Source organism: Zalophus californianus, chromosome 11 (assembly GCF_009762305.2).
Source record: "Zalophus californianus isolate mZalCal1 chromosome 11, mZalCal1.pri.v2, whole genome shotgun sequence".
Taxonomy (NCBI): domain Eukaryota; kingdom Metazoa; phylum Chordata; class Mammalia; order Carnivora; family Otariidae; genus Zalophus; species Zalophus californianus.
Window position 1 is genome coordinate 32,688,140 of NC_045605.1, and position 26,275 is coordinate 32,714,414.

Consider the following 26,275-nt stretch of genomic DNA (forward strand, 5'->3'; position numbering starts at 1 on the left):
ATTTGCGTTTCCTTGTTACTAATTGAGTTGAACACCTTTTCCCATTGAAATGCCTCTATTGTGAAAAGTCTGTTCAAGATTTTGCAAATGTTTTTTACTGATTTTACTTTGTTTTGTTGTTTTGATCATAAATCTGAATATTAGATCTTTTAAAAATATTTTTAATTTAATTTAATTTTTTTTTGGTAATCTCTACACCCAGTGTGGGGATTGAACTCACGACCCCAAAATAAGCATCACACATTCTTCTGACTGAGCCAGTCAGGCACCCCTAGATAATTTTTACTTATGAGATTGAAATATCTTGTCCCACTCCAGGGTTTATCTTGACACTCTCTTTAAGGTTTATTTTGAAGAACAAAATTTCATAATTTTAATACAAACTTTTAAAAATCAATCTTCTTCAATGGTTGCTTTTCCCTTTTATTTTTAAAGAATTCCTTTCCTATTCCAAAGTCATGAAGATATTCTCCTATCTTTTATTTTATTTTTTATTATTTAAATTTTTATTTAAATTTTAGTTAACATACAATGTAATATTAGTTTCAAGTGTACAATATTCAACACTTCCATACAATACCCAGTGCTTATCATGAGTACTCCTTAATTCCCATCACTTATTTCATCCATCCCCTCCCCACCACCCCTTCCCTGCTGGTAACCATCAGTTTCTTCTCCATAGTTAAGATTCTGTTTCTTGGTTTGCCTCTTGTTTGTGAAGTAGGGATAATTTTTTTCTCACTTTTTTTTAATTTTAAGCATAAAATACTTTAATGGAAATGTAAGTTAAAGTCATAAACATTTATGATTTTATAGATACATATGTTAAAAATTTAAGGTAAATCAACACAGGATAAAGTAAACACAAGATTACATACTAACCCTATATAGTTTATTTCTGAAGAAACATATGAACTTCTTTTCTCCTAAGATACAAAATACATAATTCCTCTACCAACACTAGAGATCTATCACCTAACTCTATTACTCTATTTTAGGAAAAAAAACCAAAACTTCACATGATCATAGCATACACATAGACTGCAATAAAGTGCTTTTTCTTGTAGGATATAGATCCTGAGAAAATAAATCAAAAACAAAAATAACAGAACATTTCTGTCCCTCCATCATAGTCCTGTTTCATTCCTACAGCCACGAGCTACATTACTGAGCCATTAGCCTGTAGTGACTAAAAGCTGTTTGTTCAAGGAAACAGTAGCCTCTTTAGTCTCTTGATGTAGCATACTAACATGAGATGTGTAAAATCAAGGGACACCGTGGAAGTACTTGTGGCTTATACTGTGTTAATTTCAGTGTTGTTAGAAAACGAGAATAGGTGTGACCTTGAGAGCTCCACAAACAGTGATACCTGGATTCCAAGACAGCTGAAACCAGGGCCCTTCCCAGGCTGAAACGTTCTTTTTACTACTCTAAATATAATGTGGTTTTCCAGTGCACACCCAAGATTCACTCTGCCAAACATTTAACACAATCAGTAAAGACTCCTTCTCTCTTGTAGAAACAGTAGATAATACAGAGTCTTTAGTCACCAAAAATATCTTTATCACATAGAGTTATATTCTGGTTCATAAAGATAAAACAGCCATACCTTTAGGCAGAGAAATCCTAATACTGGTGAAGCCTTATCACAGCAACAGAAGGCATAAAATAAAAAAACTAATGCATTTGAATTAAAGAAAATCTAATAGGTAATTATGTAAATGCAAATAATGTTATTTAAAGACTGCCATCTATTATCTACTTTGTTGGAACACTTAAATATCTATGTGCATGATTTAAGTGTGTGTTAGAGACAGGAATTTTTCTTCTAGACTCTGCACATCATTCAGCACACAATTCAAAATGTTCTGATATATCTGACGCATTCCCAATGATGTTATACCGAAATCTATAATATCAAACTCTCAGAGATTATCACTTTCAGTGCTAAGGAATACTTTTTCTTTTCTTTACAGGAACATTTAATGGTGTGACTTCTGGAATATCTTTTTCAATATCTCAAAAATCAGAGTAACAGAATTTATTTTAAAATTAGGGTTATGATTCAGAGGCAAAGTAGAAATTACTGCTCATTTAAATCATAAGAAAGAAATATATAAAACCATTTTAAGATAATGGTGAAAGAGTTTTTGCCTAAGAGTCTCCATCTTACTATTTTGCTTTGGTTGTTTATTCAAGTTGAAACAGCATACTAGTATTGTTGTCTTTGAGCATTTTGCTTTTGGAAAAAAGCCTTCCCAAATTCATAGGTACTGATCATAATAGCACAAGCAGGAGCAATTTTAATTAAACGGGGAATGAGGCCTGTAAATAATCCTGCAAATCCATTCTTAGCAACAATGTTCTTCATGATAGTCCAGGTTGACATAGGCAAAGGCATAGAAATTTTATGACTTTCATATGTCCAAAGTTGAGTCTGCTTTTGTGTTTTTACCACATCGAATGGCAAAGTTGCAACAGCTGCAAAAGAACCAGACAATGCCCCTGAAGTAAAGTTGATCATAAATGTTGGTTCGTATAAACCAGATTTCGCACACAACCACTTCTTTAAAACTTCATAGTTATACCAGTACATTGCTGAGAATGGTACATCTCTAAGAACAGTAGGAATCCAGCCCCTCCAAAGGGAAATCCAACCATCTTCAGATACTTTCTTGCTGACAAATTGATGCAATTCTTTGTAAGAAAACTTCTTAGATTGCATCTTGGTTCTAATCAATTCTAATTGACTTATCACAGTTACTGCACCTAATCTGGCAACAAATCCAGCAATAATTGGTATACAACTTTCATTTTCTCCTAATTTTGATCTCAGGAGAGCAGATAATTGATCATAGCAGGTAAAATAAATAACTGTGGCAGGAACTGCCATCACTAAGGTAGGGGGAAGGCCACTCCACATGGATTTAATGCCCTCATTTCGAACAATTTTCAAAAAGGCATCCTTATAGATGACAGAAATTTATATCCCACATTTCTGGAGGCTGGAAGTCCCAGATCAGGGTCTCTGATTTCTTCTTGTATCCTCACATGGTCGAAGGGCAAGGAGGCTCTCTTTTTCTCACATTTTTAAAATTTTCCACTGATTTCCAATGTCACCTTTTCCTTAAGTATCCACAAATATGTGCATCTGTTTTTGGTCTCTCTATTTTGTTCCATTTGTCTATAAGCCGATTTATGTCAGGATTTCATTATCTAAATTCTATAACCTTGTAAGAATAAGACTATATTATATTAACATCATATTTAATATGGCAAGTTCCCCACCTTCTTTTTCTTCATGTAAATCTTTACAACTCTTGATTTTTTATATTTTCATATAATTTCTGGAATTGCTTGTCAAGTTCCACAAAAGCAAAAGCAAAAATCCATGACTGATGTAAAAACATTGTTGCAATATTGATTGGAATTATCTTTATAAAATTTAGTTTTTCAATTTGTGAACAGTATATGTCACATTTACTTGGAATTTCTTTAATGCCTCTGGAAAAAAAGTTATTATTTTCCTTCAATAAAAGCTTACTCATTTTGATTAGATTATTTCAAGGTTCAGAATTTAAAAAAAATTTTATATGAGGGGTGCCTGGGTGGCCCAGTCGGTTAAGCAACTGCCTTCAGCTCAGGTCATGGTCCCAGGGTCCTGGGATGGAGCCCCATGTAGGGCTTCCTGATCAGCAGGGAGCCTGCTTTTCCCTCTTCCCTGCTGCTCATGCTCTCTCTGCCTCGTTATCACTCTCTCAAATAAATAAATAAAATCTTTAGAAAAATTTTTTAACATGAAATCGTATCTTTTTAAAACATTTTTATTTTGCAACTATTTGCTCTCATTATTATACAGAACTACAACGAAGCTAAGCTCTTATTTCTAGAAATTTATCCACATATTCTTTTGATTTTCAGTATCTGCAATTATATAATACATAAATAATGAGTTTTATTTTTTTCTCTCATTCAATCTTGATACTTTATTATACACTAGCAATATATCATTATGGGGACCTTATTGTTTTTTATCCTGTTTCAACTAATACATGTTAGGGGATAAGTGGTAACATTTATTTAATAAGCATACTAAAATTCCTATGTTTAGAATATAATCAAATTATTAAGTAATACTTACTTCAGTGACAAACATTTCCATTTTAAATAGACTTGTGCCTGACAGATGGGAATCCTACGTGCACTAGATATTTTATTGCTTGCTACTCTTCCATATTTGAGCAAAAGCTATCATAAAATATAATTTATATGTTATGAAATTATCAGTTAGCTTCTTTAAAATATTTAAATATTTTGATGCTAGAAAATATAGTCACCACTGACACCAGATAAAATATTTTGGCATAGCTTTTCCTCAGCAAAGACTTTTACACTTACCAAAACCGTGTGTCCATTTTCCAGGTGGATGTGTTTATTGGCCAAGGAGAAAAGGCTAGTATTCATGCCATTTGATCAGTAAAGTCATGTTGCTTTTATAATTGTCTATAGAGTTCAGAAATCTTTATCATTTCTTTTAGACAATGAATATAATGTGAATCAAAACAATTAAATCTGATTTATTATTTGTCATACAGTTTGGCCAATTGGGGGATAAGATAATAAATAGCAGTATTTCCTAATATTTGACTAAGTAAATGGCATTTTGAAAATTTAAAATGAGGGGCACCTGGGTGGCTCAGTTGGTTGGGTGACTGCCTTCGGCTCAGTTCATGATCCTGGAGTCCCGGGATCGAGTCCTGCATCAGCCTCCCTGCTCTGCAGGGAGTCTGCTTCTCCCTCTGACCCTAACCCCTCTCATGCTCTCTCTCTATCTCATTCTCTCTCTCAAATAAATAAATAAAATCTTAAAAATAAAAGAAAATTTAAAATGAATAGATTATCATCAAAGATATTACATAACCTCATGTTTAAAAATGAATATTTTTAAAGTATTTGTAATCCAGGGAAACATTATCCAGGAAATCATAAGTAATATTTAACTTAGTCTGCAATTCTGACTGAATGATTTTTAACTGATTGTGCAGATTTGCTATCTAATAATGTTAATGCGCAATCCTGTGACAAGAGAAACTGGCAACATTCTAAATATCATATACATGATTTTGCTGATTAGATTTCGATTATATGAAATTCTAGTTGGATTCTAATTTTAGAATGTTTGTTCAGTTACTCCGATCCCTAATTGTTTCTTATAAATCAGATGCAATGGAAAATTACATTTTTATTACTTCTTTTTATGCTTATTTTTATGAGAATTTTTTGTGGCTAAGCCATTAAAAATTAATGCATTATGGATAAAAACAATCCATGTCTTCATGATAGCCATCTTGTTCTTTGGGAAGGGCATGGACATGCAGGAGGATACAAGAAATCCTTAATCTCTGACCTTTGACAAATTACTTAACCTTTCTGAATTTTAGTTTCCTCAGCTGTAAAATAGGAATGTTATAACCTACTTTAAAGGGTTTTATATTATAGGGGTGCCAGGGTGGCTCAGTTGGCTGACTTGATTTCGGCTCAGCTCATGATCTCAGGGTTCTGAGATACAGCCCTGCATTGGGTTCTGTGGTGGGCATGGAGCCTGCTTAAGATTCTGTCTCTGCCCCCCCCCCCCCACTGTGTTCTCTCTCTCTCTCTCAAAAAAAGAAATAAAGAATTTTATATTATAGATGATGTTACTTGTATAGAGTAGTGATTCAAAAATAGTCATTGATTAATAATAAAAACAAGTGAACATTAAAAACAGTGCAAAAACTTCTGACAGCTATTTGTAGTACTGAAGACATTCAGATGCATTTAGGGAAAGTAGTAGTAGTCTTTCCCTGAATGTAGTATTCACTGAAGAAAAATCACAGGGAATGATGACTTAATTCTTTTCACCCAATAGATTATTATTGATTATACACTAGGTACCTTCCATCAGTGCTCCATCAGCCTAATTAGACCACCCTGCTTCCATAGCATACTGAAATTAGGTTCACTTTTTCTGTGCCTAGAGATAAGGGGTTTTTTTTAGGGTGTGTGTGTATGTGTGTGTGTATGTGTGTGTATGTGTGTATGTGTGTGTGTTTATTTTTTTTGTTTCTTGGCAGTAAATGAATTAAAAAATGCTTGGAACAGGTTACAGGAGACTTGAATTCCAGGTCTGCCTCTGCCAGTAATTAGCCTTCCAGCTTTAAGCAGATCACCTTAAGGCATCTGTATCTCTGCTTACTAATATTGCTACCTTAACTTCACAGAATACAATGATCCTTGTTGCAAGACCATTACCTAAAAAAACAGCATGAGCTGAAAAGAAACCTTTGGGGTTAAGGAGGAAAAGGAGACAAATGAGAAGCTGTAGAAGTCACAACAATTCAGGCAAGCGGCCAAGTCACACCCAGGGCAGAGGCTGGTAGAAGCTTGATTGGTGATTTCACTTAGAGGGTCAAGACTAAAGATCGCTCATTTCCTCCAGGAATAAAATAATGGCTACAGAAGATGTGGTTAGAAGGGTTAAGAGTTTCAGAAAAACCAGCAGATAGGATCAAGAAAGAATTCTGACAAACATATTATTAAATAGAGCTGAGGCCACAGGACTGGTTTTAACCACCTGCCAAGAGCTTTTCACATAGGAATAAAGACATATTATACCCAGGAAGCTAAGACACCCAAACCTATTATAATGTGGTGGAAGATATTTCAAAACTTTACATACACAAAAAAATTTAAGTTGCAGTCAATCTTTTCTGGAAATAATATACTTATTTACTTTGAGTTGATGAAAAACATTTCTTTCCAAATTGTTCAGACTATTTAATAAAATCTAGGAAGCAGGCATAGCTGGAACAGATTTAAGGACCCAGTGTGAGAAGAAAAGTGAAGAAACTAAATTGGTAACATCTACTTAAATTAATGTAGGGAAACCACTGAGAATTGTACAAAATATTTGTACCAGGTAGTTTGCCCCACGAGTAAATCTAGATAAGCAGCATTCTCCCAAAGGGGTACTCATTAGATGGCTTGCACTTTGGGATCAGAAATCTTCACTACAATAATCATCTAGGGACTTTCAGTTCCACCGAATTCCAATTTCAAGAAAACAACCCTAGGAGCACCATTTATTGTTCCAGCTCAATCCCTCTAAAATTCCTACACTCTTTCAACTGCATAGATTATCTACAATATTTTGATCCTACCACCTTCTTACTACCCCTCACATTCCTCCTCTTCCAGTTTAGATAGATATATGATCATTCATCACAATCAGTTTTTTATGAACACAGCCCTGTCCCCTCTTTCATTTTATTATACCCATACACAAATTCCATTTCTGGTTAAATCCAGTTAACCATGAATTCTTTGCCATTTTCCACCAAATTGAACATAACTGGAGTAAAACACAAAAACTGGACAATTGATGTCACCTTAAGTCCATAATGCTCCATCTTAAGTGGGTCCTTAGACCTACCTGGTCTCTACTTTTCTAAATGATTATTTCAAAATTTTCCCCACACTGTTCCCAAATGTCATTCTGTAGCCCTACTCTAACCTGATGAAATGACATATTTCATATTACTCCCTTCCTTCTGGATCCTAAGTTCTGCCTTCTTTTCTGTTACTGTGTCTTCATTGCCCCTGCTCTTGACCAAGAACACAGATCCCATTCCCTTCACTTCACCCTCCTCACCAAGTCAAGGGCACTACTCTGGCAATACTCCTCTCTTTTGCACTATCAGTTTCATCCTCTCTACTGGTTCTTTCTTATCAGTCTATAAATATATTGCTATCTCTCTCTCCTATTTAAAACATAAAATACCTCTCAATTCTACTTGTTCCTTTCCCTGTTGTCCTACTTTTCTGCCTCTCTTTTCAGCAAAACCCCTTAAATTCGTGTTCTATCTTTTCCATCTCCTATTTCTTTCCTCTCCTCCTCTTAAACTCCTTAAAGGGTGTCTTTCCTCCAAATATGACACTAACACTGCTACCAACAAGGTGACTGATGAATTCCACGTTATTAAATCCTTCTTCATCCTACTTGTTGTGCCATATTTGGCACAATGATTACTCCCTCCTCTTTGACACACATCCCTCACTATGCTTCCAGGGCATGAATATGCTCAGTTTTCTTCCTACTTCTTTGTCTACCTAGTCTCATCCCCTATATTGGTTTCTCCTCATCTCCCTAAACTCTAAATGTTGGAATTCCACAAAGCATAGTTTTTGAATATCTCTTTTCTTTCTACATTCTCCTTGCATGATTTCATCTAGAACTATTGTTCTAAAGACAATCTAGGCAACTCTCCCTTGATCCCATAGATCAATTTAAAGATAAATCCCAGATTTGTATATCCAGACTGGATGTCTCCTCAGACTCAGATGCTAATGGATATTAGCTGATTCTTCCTGAAGACTGTTCTCCCTGATGTCTTGGCTCATTTCAATAAAATGTTAGTACTATTCTTCTACCTCCTCAGCTAAAGTGGACCTGAACTCTTTCCTTCTCTTATATCCCACATTAAAATCCATGGGCAAATCCTACTGACTGGTTGTACATTTAAAATAAATCTGGGGGGCGCCTGGGGGGCTCAGTCGTTAAGCATCTGCCTTCGGCTCAGGTCATGATCCCAGATTCCTGGGATTGAGCCCCACGTCGGGCTCCCTGCTCAGTGGGGAGGCTGCTTCTCCCTCTCCCACTCCCCCTGCTTGTGTTCCCTCTCTCACTGTGTCTCTCTCTGTCAAATAAATAAATAAAATCTTTAAATAAATAAATAAATAAAATAAATCTGGAATTTGATTACTTCTCTTTACATCTGCTGCTATAGCATAAGCCAATTCCCCATAGTCTTTGGATTATCATAACAGTGTCTTGCTTGGTCTTCCTGCTTCTGCCTTCAGAACCTTCTCAGTAATACTTGCCTTGGCCAATGCATCTAAAAACATGATCCCCTCTACTCAGGCTTCTCTATTCTTCCCTATTTTTTTTCCCTTAGCACTTATTATAATAAAATATGCTCCATATTTAATTTTGTGTTGCCTATTGTCTGCCTCTCTCAACTCCTCCATGCAGAGACTAGAATGCAAACTCAGGGAGGATGAGGATTTTTGTCTCTCACTCATTGCTGTTTTCCCAGTGCCTAAGACAGTATCTAGAACACAGTATGTACAATATATTTATCAAGAACTCCACTTACACTGTTGAATGAGAATAATGTTCATTTATATATACAAGTATAATTACATGCAACTATATTCATTTTAAAATGCAGGTCTAAGTCAATTCAGACTGCTATAACAAAGTATCATAGACTATGTGGCTTAAACAACAGACATTAATTTTCTCAGTTTTAGAGGCTGGGAAATCCAAGATCAAGGTGCTTGCAGATTTAGTTCTTAGAGAGGGCACTTTTCCTGGCTTGCAGATATCCATCCTCTCACTGTATCCTCACATGATAGAGAGAGACAGCTCTGGCTTTTCTTCCTCTTTTCATAAGGACACTATTCCCATCATGGGGCCACTTCCTTATGACCTCATCTAAACCTGATTGATTACCTCCCAAAGGCCCCACCTCCAAATACCATAACATTGCAGGTTAGGCCTTTAATATATGGATTTTTGCAGAGCTCACAAACATTCAGTCCATAACAATACAATTCCATTAATATGTCTTTTTTTTTTTACAAAGTTTAGATAAAAAGCCTTGCCAAATGTAGCCAAGTAGTTAAATTCTGTTTTCTTAACTGTTCTGCTGTGTTCATCACCTTCTACGGATTTTCTGAGTATTCCATGTAAATGGAGACTGATCATAAAATTTATAATCCAAATTAGGACAATTTTGAGAGAGACTAAAGACACAAAAGAATAATTAAAATTACAGAATTTTTTAAAATTTACTTTTAAAAAATGTTTTATTTATTTATTTATTTGACAGAGAAAGAGAGCACACAAGCAGGAGGAGCAAGAGAGCAAGCAGGCTCCCAGCTAAGCAGGGAGCCCGATGTGGGGCTCAGTTCCAGGACCTTGGGATCATGACCTAAGCTGAAGGCAGATGCCTAATGGACTGAGCCACCCAGGCACCCCAAAATTCCAGAATTTTTGACATACTTATGGATTCTCTGACATGTTTTTTATATTGGTGGACCTATAAAATAGTTCTATTTGAAAGACATTTTCAAAAATAAAATTCTTGGGGTCCTGCGTGGCTCAGTCAGTTAAGTGCCTGCCTTTGGCTCAGGTTGTGATCCAAGGGTCCTGGGATTGAGCTCACATTGAGGAACCCACTTCTTCCTCTCCCTCTGCCACTCCCCCTGCTTACACTCTTTCTCTCTCTCTCTCTGTCAAATAAGTAAATAAAATCTTTAAAAAAAATAAGAGTTCTTTCAAAAATCAAACATAGCTTATAGCTACATACATTATAAGACAAAATCTAAACTAATCAATCTTAGTATTGATTTTATGGAATTTAAAAATAATATAAGCAGAAAATACATACAATGGGGAAAATTAATCTCTTCAATAAATGGTGTTGGAAAAACTGGACAACTAAATGTAAAAGAATAAAACTGGACCACTTTCTTATATTATACACAAAAGCAAACTCAAAATGGATTAAAAATTTAAATGTAAGACGAGAGACCATAAAATTCCTAGAAGGAAACATAGGCAGCAAGCTCTTAGACATCAGTCTGAGCACTATTTTTTGGATCTGTCTTCTCAGGCAAGAACAAAAGCAAAAAAAACCCACAAACAAATATATGGAACTGTATCAAAGTAAAAATCTTTTTCATATCAAAGGAAACAATCAACAAAATAAAAAGCCAATGAGAGAAGATATTTGCAAATGATATAACTGATAAGGGGTTCAAATCCAAAATATATAAAGAACTCACACAAGTTGATATCAGAAAAACAAACAATCCAGTTAAAAAATGGGCAGAGGACATAAATTGACATTTCTCTAAAGAAAACATACAAATGACCAAAAGGTACATGAAAAGATGCTCAACATCAATAATTTATAGGGAAATGCAAATCAATACCATAATGAATATCTTCAACAAATAGTGCAAGGAAAACTGGACAGCTACATGGAAAAGAATAGAACTGGACCACTTTTTTAACCATACACAAAAATGAACTCAGAATGAATTAAAGACCTCAATGTGAGACCTGAAACCACAAAACTGCAAGAAAACATAGGTAGTAATTTTTTTGACATCAACCATAGAAACATTATTTTAGATATGTCTCTTCAGACAAGGGAAACAAAAGCAAAATTAAACTATCAGGACTATACCAAAATAGAAAGCTTTTGCTCAGTGGGGAAACCACCAACAAAACAAAAAAGCAACCTACTAAATGGAAGATATTTGTAAATTATATGTCTGATAAGGGAACCCCACATAATCTGATTTCAAAAGACCTCTAGACGTTTTTCCAAAGAACACACACAGGTGGCTAATAGACACCTGAAAAAGATGCTCAACGTTATTGATTTTCAGGGAAATACAAATCAAAGCTACAATGAGGTATCACCCCACTCATGTCAGAATGGCTAAAGTCAACAACACAAGAAACAACAGGTGTTGGTGAGGGTATGGAGAAAGGGGAACCCTCTTTTATTGTTGGTGGAAATGCAAACTGGTATAGCCACTCTGGAAAACAGTACGGAGGTTCCTCAAAAAGTTAAAAATAGACCTACCCTATGCTCCAGCAGTTCACTACTGGGTATTTACACAAATAATTAAAAAAAATAGTAATTCAAATGGATACATGCACCTTGTTTATAGCAGCATTATTTACAATAGCCAAATTATGGAAATAGCCCAATCGTCCATCAAGTGATGAATGGATAAAGAAGATGTGATTTATGTGTATATATGTGTCTACACACACACACACACACACACTGGAATATTGCTCAGGTTAAAAAGAATTAAATCCTGCCATTTGCAATGACAGGGATGGAGCTAGAGAGCATTATCCTAAGCAAAGTAAGTCAGGCAGAGAAAAACAAATACCATATGATCTCACTCATATGTAGAATTTAAGAAACAAAACAAAAAGCAAAAGGAAAAACAAAAGAGAGAGAGGCAAATCAAGAAACAGACTCTTGGGGCACCTGGGTGGCTCAGTCGTTAAGCGTTTGCCTTCGGCTCAGGTCATGATCCCAGGGTCTTGGGATCGAGCCCCGCATCGGGCTCCCTGCTCTGCGGGAAGCCTGCTTCGCTTCTCCCTCTCCCACTCCTCCTGCTTGTGTTCCCTCTCTCACTGTGTCTCTCTCTGTCAAATAAATAAATAAAATCTTTAAAAAAAAAAAAAGAAACAGACTCTTAACTACAAAAAAACCTGATAGGTACCAGAGGGGAGGTGGACGGGGGATGGATTAAATAGGTGATAGGGATTAAGGGGTGTACTTGTGGTGAACAACGGGTGTTGTACGGAAAAGTTGAATCACTATATTGTACACCTGAAAATAATATTACCTTGTAGGTTAACTAACTGGAATTTAAATAAAAACTTTAAAAAAAGAAGATGGCCAACACCTGACTAACTGTTCCCCCCAGGCTGGCCCCCAGGCTGTGCTGGGTGAGTATCTCTTTGAAAGGTTCACCTTTAAGCATGATTAGGAGCCTCCAAACCAGCAGTCTTTGAGGGGCCCTTCTTGCATACCCCTCGGTGGCAGGGCTTTTGCCTGGCCTTTTCCTGTAGCCACTAGGCCGCTTTTTAAACATCCTGGAGCCCTCCCAAGTAGCTGACTAAATGGAAATAAGGTCTTTTGCAGAAAAAAAATCATGAGTATATTGATAAGGTATTGTTAAAAACAAATACGAGAGCCTATGAATGAGTTAAAAAGTTACTAAAATTGGCACTTTCCAGAAGAGAGAAGGAAAGCGATGAAGGTTTTAAAAAGTTATAATTTGGAAAGGCTTTATTTATAAGAAATTGATTTTTAAAAATTTAGTGGAACATTTCTAAGATACCAAACACATATCATTTTCTATCCAGGTTTAAACAATTGAGAAATATGCACTAGGAGCCAAATGAGGACCCAAGTGTCAGCAATCAGCTTTTTTTCTAGAAAGCCTGATTGTATTCAGGCTTTCCTACTTACTACCACAATTGAAATTAATACTCTTTGGAGGATGACAGATCTTTACAAATTCAGGGTAAGGTTTGGCATCCAAATTCTATTATTCATTTTCTTTGGGTTCAGGTGAAGAGTATAAAGGTAAAGAATAGAGTGAAAGGGGTCAAAGAACACGAATACTAAAACAACATAACATAACATAACATAACATAACATAACATAACAATATTTTTTCTCAAAAAATGTAATGCTCCTTAGCAGAGCTGAGTTGGAGAATATGGTGGCAATATAAGCACAAAGCAAGGCTTTCAACAGAACTGATGGAATTAGAGGCTGATCCAGCTGATACAGGTTTAACCTATAAGTGTAGGTAGGATATAGATCTCAAATTCATTAAACCTAAGGGTGCAGAACTGAGGCAAGTTACCATGAGACATGAGAATAGATACTCAGTGCATGTCTGGCTTTCATTGGTATCAACAATCAGATAAGCTACTCCTCATCTCTCTCTCTCTCTCTTTTTTTTTTAAGATTTATTTTAGAGAGAGTGAGAGAGAGTACATGCAAGTGGGGGGAGAGGCAGAGGGAGAGAGAGAGAATTCTCAAGCATACTCCCCCACTGAGCGTGAGCCCAATGCAGAGCTTGATCCCAGGACCAGGAGATCATGACCTGAGCCTAAATCAAGAGTCTGTCACTCAATCCACTGAGCCACCCAGGCGCCCTGCCATGCCTCATTTTTGAAGAGGTATAGAAAAAGATCAGAAGTGCTCATCCCTTTCTCTTATTGGTGTGAAGGCATTAAAAGGCAGAGGAAATCATCTAAGCTTTTTGATGCATAAAAATGTGGAACTGCCTGGGAGCAGAGCAAGATGGCGGAAGAGTAGGAGACCTGGATTTTGTCTGGTCTCAGGAATTCAGCTGAATAGGGATCAAACCATTCTGAACACCTACGAACTCAACAGAAGATCGAAGAGAAGAATAGCAACAACTCTCTGAACAGAAAAGCGACCACTTACCGGAAGGTAGGACGTGCGGAGAAGTGAATCTGAGACGATATTCAAGAGGATAGATGGCGGGGGAGGGGGCCTCCGTCAGCCAGTTCTGGCAAGTGATAGAGCCGTGGAGCACAAAATGGGAACTTTTAGAAGTTGGCTCCACTGAGGGAAGTCGCTCCAGTGGCTAAGAGGGGGGTGGAACACTCGTGGGACAGTGTGTTCTCAGGACTCTCGGGGTCACAGAAAGACCAGGGATGCCTGAGTGTGGCAGAGCTCCCAGGTATCAGAGCAGGGAAGCCAGCTGCAGAGACAGAGCCGAGGCGTGGGCTCTCAGCTCGGGGTTGCCATAAACTGTGATCTGCGGCCCAGTCAGGCCACTGCTCCTCCAGCAGGGACCCAACAAGCGCCAGATCCGGGGAGACTCCCCTTGCTCCCCCAGGAGGAGCGGCGTGGGAGCCCACCGCAGGGATCTGCTGGGTTTGGAGATTCCACACCGAGACGGGTGCCAGGGATAGAAACGCTCGGTCACAGGCTGGGTGGGCACGGAGTGCGGCTGGAGACTGGGGACACGGGAGTGACTGCTTTTCTCTGGGGGCGCACTGAGGAACGGGGCCCCAAGTTCAGGGCTCTTCCGGGTGGAGATAGGGAGGCCACCATTTTCACTCTCGTGCTCCAAAGCTGTACGGAAAGCTTGCAGGGAACAAAAGCTCCCTCCCGAGAGCAAACCCAAGCAGATTGCTTAGCCCCGACCGACAAAGGCGGGGCAATTCCGCCTCCCGCAAAAACATTTGGGAACCACGGCAACAGGCCCTTGCCCCAGAAGATCAGCACGAACAGCCAGCCAAAACCAAGTTTACCGCTCAAGGAGAACGGGAGAACTCCAGTGCTAGGGAAATACTGCACATAGAATTCATGGCTTTTTACGATGATTCATTAGTTTTTCAAAGTTAATTTTTTTAACTGTTTTTTTTTTTTGACTTTTTCTTTTTTCCTTTTTCAACCAACATCTTATCAATCCCTTTTTGAAAAAAAAATTATTTTTCATTTTTAGAGTCATATTCTATCCCTTCATAGTAGATACCCTTATTTCTGGCATATATATATATATGTGTGTGTATATATATATATATATATATATATATATATATATATATATAAGTTGTTCTCTCTTTAAAATTTTGAGATACAATATCTTCTAACAGATCAAAATATACCCTAAATCACTAGTGTATGGCTTTGTTCTAGTCTCCTGCCTGATCATATTCTCTCCCTATTTTTTCTTTTTTTTTTTAAATCTTCTTTATTTTTTCAGCTTCTTATCAATTCCCTTTATAAAATCTTTTATAATTTTCATCTTTAGAGTCATCTTCCATCCCTTCATTGTATGAACCCTTATTTTGTACATATATAAGTCTTTCTTTCTTTAAAATTATAGGAGGCACTTTCTTCTAACAGATCAAACTACACACAAAATCTAGTGTGTGGCACTGATCTATACACTAGCCTGATCATATTTGATCATATTCTGTTTTTTTTTGTTTTGTTTTATTCTGTTTTTGTTTGTTTTTATCTTTTTCTTTTTCTTTTTTCTTTCCCTTTCTTTTCCCCTGGTTTCAGGTCTTTTCTGATTTGTTTAGAGTATATTTGCTGGGGACATTGTTAACCTGTTAGCACTTTATTCTCTTGTTCATCAATTCTCCTCTGGACAAAATGACAAGACGAAAAAAATCACCTCAGCAAAAGGAACAAGAAGTACTACCGTCAGCCAGGGACCTACTCAATACGGACATTAGGACGATGTCCGACCTAGAGTTCAGAATCATGATTTTAAAAATACTAGTGGGCTTGAAAAAAGCATGGAATTTATTAGAGAAACCCTTCCTGTAGAAATAAAAGAACTAAAATCTAACAAAATCGAAATCAAAAAGGCTATTAATGAGGTGCAATAAAAAATGGGGGCACTAACTGCTAAGATAAATGAGGTAGAAGAGAGAATCGGGGATATAGAAGACCAAATGATGGAAATAAAGAAGCTGAGAAAAAGAGACATAAACAAATACTGGTTCACAAGGGCAGAATTCGAGAGATAAGTGATAGGATAAGATGAAACACCATTAGAATAATTGGGATCCCAGAAGAAGAAGAAAGAGAGGGGCAGAAGGAATATTGGGGCAAATTATAGCAGAGAACTTCCCTAATGTGGGGAAGGAAACAGGCATCAAAATCCAGGAGGCGTATGGTGATAAACATAAAAATAAAAAATTATTAAAAAAAAATCCAGAAGGCACAGAGAACCCCTCTCAAAATCAATAAAAATAGGTCAACAACCCGACATCTATTAGTAAAACTTACGAGTCTCAGAGACAAAGAGAAAATCCTGAAAGCAGCTCGGGAGAAGAGTTATGTAACCTATAATGGTAGAACCATTAGATTGGCAACAGACCTATCCACAGAGACCTGGCAGGCCAGAAAGGACTGGCATGAGATCTTGAGAGCACTAAATGAGAAAAATATGCAGCCAAGAATACTATATTCGGCTAGGCTGTCATTGAAAATTGAAGGAGAGATAAAAATCTTCCAGGACAAACAAAAACTAAAGGAATTTGCAAACACGAAACCAGCCCTCCAAGAAATACTGAAAGGGGTCCTCTAAGCAAAGAGAGAGCCTAAAAGCAGCATAGACCAGAAAGGAACACAGATAATATACAGTAACAGTCACCTTACAGGCAATACAATGGCACTAAATTCATACCGTTCAATAGTTACCCTTAATGTGAATGGGCTAAATGCCCCAATCAAAGAAAACAGGCTATCAGATTGGATTAAAAAACAAGACCCATCAATATGCTGTCTGCAAGAGACTCATTTTAGAATCAAAGACACCCCCACATTAAAAGTGAGGGGGTGGAAAACCATTGACCATGCTAATGGACACCAAAAGAAAGCTGGGGTGGCAATCCTTATATCAGACAAATTAGATTTTAAAACAAAGACTGTAATAAGAGATGAGGAAGGACACTATATCCTACTGAAAGGGTCTATCCAACAAGAAGATCTAACAATTGTAAATATCTATGCCCCTAACATGGGAGCAGCCAATTATATAAGGCAATGAATAACAAAAGCGAAGAAACACATTGACAACAATACAATAATAGTGGGGGACTTTAACACCCCCCTGAATGAAATGGACAGAGCATCTAAGCAAAAGATCAACAAGGAAATAAAGACTTTAAATGACACACTGCACCAAATGGACTTCACAGACATATTCAGAGCATTCCATCCCAAAGCAACGGAATACACATACTTCTCTAGTGCCCATGGAACATTCTCCAGAATAGATCACATCTTAGGTCACAAATCAGGTCTCAAATGGTACCAAACGATTGGGATTATTCCCTGCATATTTTCAGACCACAGAGCTTTGAAACTAGAACTCAATCACAAGAGGAAAGCTGGAAAGAACTCAAATACATGGAGGCTAAAGAGCATCCTACTAAAGAATGAATGGGTCAACCAGGAAATTAAAGAAGAATTTTAAAAAAATTCATGGAAACCAATGAAAATGAAAACACAACTGATCAAAATCTTTGGGATACAGCAAAGGCAGTCCTGAGAGGAGAATATATAGCAATACAAGCCTTTCTCAAGAAACAAGAAAAGTCTCAAATACACAACCTAACCCTACACCTAAAGGAGATGGAGAAAGTACAGCAAATAAAGCCTAAACCCAGCAGAAGAAGAGAAATAATAAATATCAGAGCAGAAATCAAGGAAATAGAAACCAAAAGAACAGTAGAACAGATCAACGAAACTAGGCACTGGTTCTTTGAAAGAATTAAGAAGATTGATAAACCCCTGGCCAGACTTATCAAAAAGAAAAGAGAAATGACCCAAATCAACAAAATCATGAATGAAAGAGGAGGGATCACAACCAACACCAAAGACATACAAACAATTATAAGAACATATTATGAGCAACTCTATGTCAGCAAATTAGATGACCTGGAAGAAATGGGTGCATTCCTAGAGATGTATCAACTACCAAAATTGAACCAGGAAGAAATAGAAAACCTAAACAGACCTATAACCACTAAGGAAATTGAAGCAGTCATCAAAAATTTCCCAAGAAACAAAAGCCCAGGGCCAGATGGCTTCTTAGGGGAATTCTACCAAACATTTCAAGAAGAATTAATACCTATTCTCCTGAAACTGTTCCAAAAAATAGAATTGTAAGGAAAACTTCCAAACTCATTTTATGAGGCCACCATTACCTTGATCCCCAACCCAGACAAAGACCCCATCAAAAAGGAGAATTACAGACCAATATCCTTGATGAACATGGATGCAAAAATTCTCACCAAAATACTAGCCAATAGGATCCAACAGTACATTAAAAGTATTATTCACCACGACCAAGTAGGATTTAATCCTGGGCTGCAAGGTTGGTTCAACATCCGCATATCAATCAACGCGATACAATATATTAACAAAAGAAAGAACAAGAATCATATGATCCTCTCAGTAGATGCAGAAAAAGCATTTGACAAAGTGCAGCATCCTTTCTTGATCAAAACTCTTCAGAGTATAGGGGTAAAGCGTACCTACCTCAACATCGAATATGATCTACTTACTGAGGATAGTTATTACACATTCTGTGATGTGTTTATTTAGAATGGCAAAATTTGTTATAGACAGACATAAATCTTATTTCATTTGTCACTAACAACTCGAAATCCAAGACTAAAGAACAAATCTTCAAATGATGAGAGAATGTTTTCTAAGAGAAGTTAGTTGACTCTTTCTATAACTATAGTTTTAGCCCTCCTCATAATAATAGATAAAATATAAATGTAATTTAAAATTGTGTGTGTGCATATTCCCACTCAAAAAATTTAGCAATAATAGATATTCATTAGCAATAATGGATAAATTAAACTGTACGTTGAAGAAAATAAACATCTTATATAATTCCCCATGAAGATATAATCACTCTCTATGTTTTGGGCTATTTCCTTCCAGTATTTAATAAAAGGTATTTATATGAGAAAAATTATAATAGAGTTACCCTTAGCCAGGCCTCAAACTCAATACCTTTAAGCATTATTGATAGCTATTTCTTTCACAAGGAATGCAAAATCCTTTTGTGGGCTATAAAATGTCCATTTTTTTCTATCTGAACTGCTAGATTTACTATGTTTACAAAGAAGCTAAATGAAGTTTTCCCTTTTTACATAAAGATTAGATTTTATTCTGCTTGTGCTAGAATATCTTAAAATAAAGCTTTTCTACTCCACATTGTCTGATTCTGATAGTGGCCAATAATTTAATAAACAAATCATGACTGTTAGAGAAAGCCTATTAATGGAGTAATTTGGGAACAATCACAGAACTGTTTTACAGACCAAAAGCCCTGAAAGCTTCTTATGGTTTGTTATCAGGCTACATTTAGTCCTATTGTCTCTTGAGTACATCTCCTGAGAGAGCCTACCCCTGTTTGCTTAGAACAGCAGGATTCTTGAGACCCAAGTCCCAAGAGTGCCTGGAATTTCAGACCATATAGTCAAAAGCAAGTCAATACACTTTCCTGTCTCTTTCATCAGTAAGATGATAGTAATGGCTCAGAGAATTGAAAGAAAAACAATGATGGCAAAGCATTTTGCAAATACAAGTTCTTAATTGACTGGTCATTAAGGAAACCTATTAAGCAATGATGACTCCTTAGAGACTCCTGTCAAGCCATGCTTTTCATCTAAATACAAACCTTCACACATGTTGCTTACCAGTCACACAAACACCTCCCAGAACACTCTTCAGAAGCTTACATCTATCAGCATTTCCTGAGCCAAAAGGTTAGTGGTCAAAGAACAAAGGCACCAGAGGTTTGAAAATGCCATTCCAATGCATGCCAAAAACATGACTTTCTTCAATAAGAACATATGTGATTGATGACTGATGACAGAAACTAGCCTCACATTGCCCTGAATGGTAACAATGACAATAGCTAATATGCCATATTATTTTTTAAGTGCTTTATAGGAATAATTTCATTTACTCTCCATAGGAATGTTTCATCAAACTCATGATCACACAGTGAGGTCAAAAGACTAACTAAATGTTGGTAACAAAATGGAACTTTAAAAATGATGTTTCAAATGGGAGGACCTCCAATTCAATATTTGATATTGACAGCATAATCTTGACACCCAAACTTGACAAAAAAAGCATGAAAAAGGAAGCTATGGATCAGTTTTATTTAGTTAATTAGATAAATGATAGATACATATAGAGATGATAGATAGATAAATGATAGATAGATGATAGATAAAGATAGATAGATAGATGATAGATAGATAGACATAGATGAGATACATATATACATAGATATAGACAGGAGTTACCAGGAAATTGAGGTGTGTAGAATAATCAAGTTTTTAAACATCAGATCCAAGTGGAGTGCTTCATTATGAAATACAAAATAAGGTAACTTTATAATTCTTTACTTCCACAGGCTAAAAAAAGGGAAAAAATACATAATCACCTAAGATCAGCATTTCCCAATTGTATTTTGTGAATTACATCAGATTGTTAATAAGTATTCCAAGAAAGGAGTTTCTGGAATTAAATAAGCATTAGAAATCCATACTATACCTCCCTTTTGAGAATCATAGAGCAAATGCATAAAATGTTCCAAGGAGTTCTGTTATAAAAAGTTGGTTTAATGGTTTAACCTGGTGTTTCTAAACTTGTTTAACCAGAAAATTCATTTTTATCAGAACATATAGTAATATTCTGAGGAATGGGTTTATGAAATACTGATCTAAGAGATGTTAAAATAGTATTTAATAAAATTATTTATTCATGATCAAACATGAATTGACCATTTAGAAATATGTTGTTTTTAAGCTTTAAGAAAAAGCATTCAGAGAATCATTAGAGAGAATGATGCATAGAAATGCCACCTTTCGTACCAAGGTAAGACCAGAAATATAAGTACAGAAATGTGAATAAGCTTGATAATAAAAGCCTTTAGAGGTTTATAGGTTGAGATCATGCCTTGCTGAGGAAAAAAATTCTAGAATCACATCATTTGATTTTTTCCTTACTGATGTCCCTTTCTAGTATCATTCTGGCTTCACTGAATATCCCTTGAAAGCTCTGACTGCGAACGCACAAACATGACTTAGGCTAATTCTTTTTGCCCCAGTAGAAACAGACTCACATTAAAAAAATACATATATTTGAAGGACAAAAGGGAAATACATTAAAAGAATAGATATCAGATCTCCGGCAATCTGGTGAAGAATACAGCTTGAATGTTGAGGTTAATTGACATCACCCTCTTCTTCTCTTAGAATTGGAGAGGGCTTGTTCCAGGAACTAGTCCATCTGCACATTGTCATTCTGTCCAAGCATGATTGAAGACCTGCACAGATGGAGTATTTAATTTCTAATCCAAGAGAAAATGAGACCTATTTTCGTTCTTTGAAAAACTAGATTTTACCCTGTGAGTTCCATTTTCCTGTTTAGTTCACATTTGTCAGTGGCAAAAGTTGGCTGGGAGGAAGACCCAGTCTTTTTCTCAGAGACTGGTGCTCAGAATTTTCAGGCTTCAAGCAGCTCTAATCATCAGAATACTCTTCAAATGTTCTAAGGGGTTCTGATATAAAAAGTGGGTTTAATGGTTTAACCTGGTGTTTCTAAACTTGTTTAGAAATGAGGAGGAGATGGATGGTGTTTTTTACAAATGTTGCCAAGGAAATTATGCTCAGTGTTAGACCCATTTTTAAACACAACTAGGGAAAACAGAACTAAGGTAGAATAATTCACACATAACATTGCAGTGTACAAATATAATTTTCAGTTTACCATAACACATATACTATATAATAATTATTTAAATAACACTGACAGGTTGTCAGTGTTATATACTATTTTATTTAAAATAAATGTTGATTTAGAAGATACTCTGGGCCAGGGACTTTGGCAAGCACTGGGTATACAAAATTGATAGATATTGTTTTTTTTCAAGGTGTTTCACTCTGAGATAACAGGCACACATTAGGACAAAATGCTTTAAGGGCTAGATAGAAGTAGTTATTCTAACCTTGAGAGTGTGCTAAATGCAACTTCCTCTGCAAAACACTTTTAACAGGGGTCAAAACTCCCTAAACTCTAATCCCCACGTGGCTCTATCAGCCCAGTTCCACCCTTCTCCAATTTCTAAAATCTTTACATGTGCCCTATGGAAATGAACAGCTGATCATCAGCATTCTCTTCTATACCTTCTCTCTCAATTTCTTCTTCCCTCTTTTGCTCCTCTGGAAACCTGATTCTCTCCTCCTGACCCTACTTCCCTTGCAGCTCTTTGATGTGGAAATTGTTTCTCCTATGTCAACATTCATGTCATAGGGACAATGGATATGGGATAAGGGACTTCCTGGATTCTCACTGTCCTTCCAGAACATCTCACTTTCTGCTCACTAAAACATCCAGCTTTGACTTTGGTCACTGGACCATATCTCCACTGACCCTTTATTTTAGAGTTGTGTAGAAGAGCCTCAGGTTTATCACTTTTATTTCTTGTAAAGTTTAGTTTCTGATTCATCTCATTTTCTAACTCCTGTCTTAATTTTTGGTAGTTTTAGTACCCATGAGGATAACTATTCTACTTCTTTGGCACTTTCAGTTTCTTCTCTCCTCTGTACCAATGATCTTGTCCTCTAACTCACTTCAGGTCTTCTCCCCACTAGGCATATCTTAGCTCTTGTCATTACTAAAAAAATTGAAACCCTTTCATAATCCCTACTACAAATACCCTACTCTTGAACATCAAGTCCACCCTTCCAGGTTACCTTCTTCCTCACCCTGACTCCAACAACACTTCAATCTCCTCTGGACCAACAATGCATGAAAATTACTGTCCGCCTTTTTTGTTCAGTCTGCTCAAGCAATTCTCTAAGAATCAGTTTTTTTTCCCTCCCTATGCAAAACTCCTTGGGAAAAAAACCTATCATTTTTTTCTCTAAAAATTCTCCCTTCATTTCTTCTTGAAAACAATCCAATTAGACTTTTGCCCCTGACACTTACTACAACTGTTCCTGTCAAGGTTACCATGTAATTACATGTTACTAAAATTTTATGGTCAGTCTCTGTCCTCAGCTTACCCACCTTTTACCAGTATCACTGACACAAGTGTTCACTTTCTTCTCTTTAAAATACTTTTTTTCTTTTCTTGGCTTCTGTTTTTGTTTTTTGTTTTTTTTCTCCTACCTAAGTGTCTGGGCCTAATCAGTTTCCTTTTTTGATTCTTTCTTTCCAAGACCTCAAAATTTTGATGTGCTTTTCTTCTACAAACTTTTTCCCACCGACATTTACTCTATAATGACCTAATCCAGTCTCATGCCTTTGATTTCAATTTATATGATGATGGCTCCAGATCTCTCTAGCCTTAGACTTCATCTCTGTTCCCATGTCCTATATTAGAAACACACACACACACACACACACACACACACTTTGTGTAGGGTTATCACTTAAATTCCCCAGGCTTCCGAGCCTATTTTTCCTATAATTTTTCCCATTTGGTAAAAGCCAATTCCATTCTTATAGTTCTTCCAATTCTTTAGGTCAACATCCTTACCATCATCCTATATTACTTTTTTCTCTCGGTCCAATTCAGATCAATCAGAAAGTGCTATCATTTCTATCTTTAAAACATGTCCAGAATCAAAGTACTCCTCACTAACTACTGCCAAACACTTTGTTTCAAGCCCTACTTTTGCTTAAATTTATACAATAGCATCCTAAGTTGTCTCCCTGCTTCTACTATCACACTCTACAGCTTATTCTTTACATGGTAGTCATAACTGTCCTCTAGAAAATAAGTCAGATCATGCTTCTCTCCTCAACCTCCCTAAAGGCTTCTTATTTCAAGCATAGTGACAACCAACGTACTTCAATAACGTATAAGACCTTACATATTCTGGTCTCTTACTATCTTTATAACCATAACTCCTATCATACTTCCTTTCATTCACTCAACATTAGCCACATTAATCTCTTGGCTGTTTCTCAAATAAGCAGACCTTTTCTGATCACATATGAATCAGAAACACTTACCCTTATTTTCTGGCACTCTTTATCCTGTTCGTCCTGCCTTATTTTCTCTTCATTGTACTTAACACAATCTGATGAATTACATACTTAAAATTTTTTTCTGGATTCCTCCAATAAAATATAAATTATTTGATGCAGGAACTTTGATTTGTTCACTGCTAAGTCTCCAACACCAAGAAATGTGCCTGTCTGATAGTAGGTACTTCATAAATATTTACTGAATAAATGAATAATAACTCAAAAATGTTTTACATCAATACATTCTTTTTCCTTAGTGTCAGACTTATATATCCAATTGCCTGTAGGATTTTTACAGGTGGATATTCCAAAGGCACCCATAAATCAAATCCCTTCCTAGCCAGCTCCTTCTCTTATGTCTCTCATTTTATTTTCTTTCCTACTTCTATCCTAATTAATGGTACCCCAAACCAATCTAAACCTAGATGACTCTCTCTTCCTCAATCTCACTTTACATTATCCAGTTTATCAATCAAGTTCTGTTAATTCTAACTCTTCAATATCTCACAAGTCAGTCTTTTATTTATCAAGTTCATTGCTGGTGTCAATGTATAGGGAGCCATTATTTTTCACTTAGATATTTATAATACCCTGTTAACTGGAATCCCTGATTTCTTCCCAACTCTCTCAGATCCATCCTACATATTGTTGGCAGAATGACTATTACAAATATAGATACTACTTTGTTCTCTTGACTCCTATATCATGCTTTGCATACATTCATTAAAGTACTTCTCATAGTACATTATCAGATTGTATTTTCCCATCAAGCTGATAATGTACGGTAATTCACCAGTGGAACCAAAGCTCATAGTGATAGAGTGACTTGCCTAAGTTCCCAGTAAGTGACTAGATTCTGGGTCTATGATTTTTACTCCAGGACACTTCATTTATATAAATATACTTTTCCCATGACTAAAATTTTATTTAAGTAACATGAAATGGATAAGTTGACATAGTTATTTAACCAGAAAAAAAAATCTTTTAATATAATCATCTATATATTCGATTATAATTATTATATAATTATTGTTTTCTTCTTCATGAGAGTTCCAGTACTTAGAATTGACACATAGTTAGTGCTCAATAAATATATTTTTTAAATGAATGAATAAAAGAGTGAATAGTTTCTGAAATGTTTCCAGTTTGAAATAAAATTCACATTGCAACTCTGTGAATTTACTGGTTCACATTAGGAATTTCACATTATAAGCCTCTCATACAGGCAAAGCAGACTGAATATTCAATTGGAGATTTATTTTTTATTTTATATAACTTCTCTATTATACAAATGTGTTGGGATAGTGCTTTATATATAAAAGCAAAATGGAGAAAAGGGAAAACCTTTAGTCAAATATAAAGTCTTCCACTCCAAATCTTTTATGTACCACATAATTCTATGTCATTGCAAACATATATATATAAATACAAATTTACATATGTTTAAGTAATTGTATATATTTTAGTAAAAAATGTTAACTTGATCACAAAGTATTTGTATTCATTTATAATTTTTTCACATTTCCTTGAAGGTATAAACATGGAGAGCCTTCACCATGGGCTCTTGGTATGCAACCTAAATAAGAATGGAAAAGTGAAAAAATACAATGTTTTTCCCTTTTTTCCTAATTGTTTGGTTTCTTGTGTGTTGCCCTAATTTTTTTAAGTTTAGGAAACCAGGCACATGTTTATTTTCATGACTTTTATAACTGAAAGTTACCCACATAAGTCTCTGCTGGTTTAAAAAATATATATTTTGTTTGTTTAAATAAATGATCATCCTGTTATCTTTGTTTAGAAGGATCTACCTGTGACTTTCCAGGTAGTGAAAAGTATTAATTAATATGATATTTTTGATATAATTTATCACTAGACTGATTAATGATAATCACAAAAATAACTGAAAAAAAAGATGACTGCACATCTAAAATAGTTATTTTTCCTCCAAATTAAAGATATAAATCTCAATAGAAGTAGAGCAGAGTTCATTTTATTTTTTCAAAGTAAATTAAGAGAAAAGCAAAAGAAGTCGTATAAATTAGACTTTT

At 35.9% G+C, this 26,275-nt stretch overlaps 2 protein-coding genes across 2 annotated transcripts in view; both read right to left on the minus strand.

Moving 5' to 3' along the window:
• The window catches only part of CNTN5 (contactin 5), a 1,400,310-nt gene that overhangs the window by 196,464 nt on the left and 1,177,571 nt on the right, over positions 1–26,275 (minus strand). The window lies entirely within an intron of this gene.
• LOC113914373 (solute carrier family 25 member 40-like) lies at positions 2,195–4,464 on the minus strand. The gene is made up of 2 exons (XM_027579521.2): positions 4,399–4,464; positions 2,195–2,965 (listed from the first exon to the last, which is right to left on the minus strand). Exons 1-2 carry the CDS (start codon positions 4,462–4,464, stop codon positions 2,213–2,215), a joined length of 819 nt encoding a protein of 272 aa, XP_027435322.2. The 3' UTR covers positions 2,195–2,212.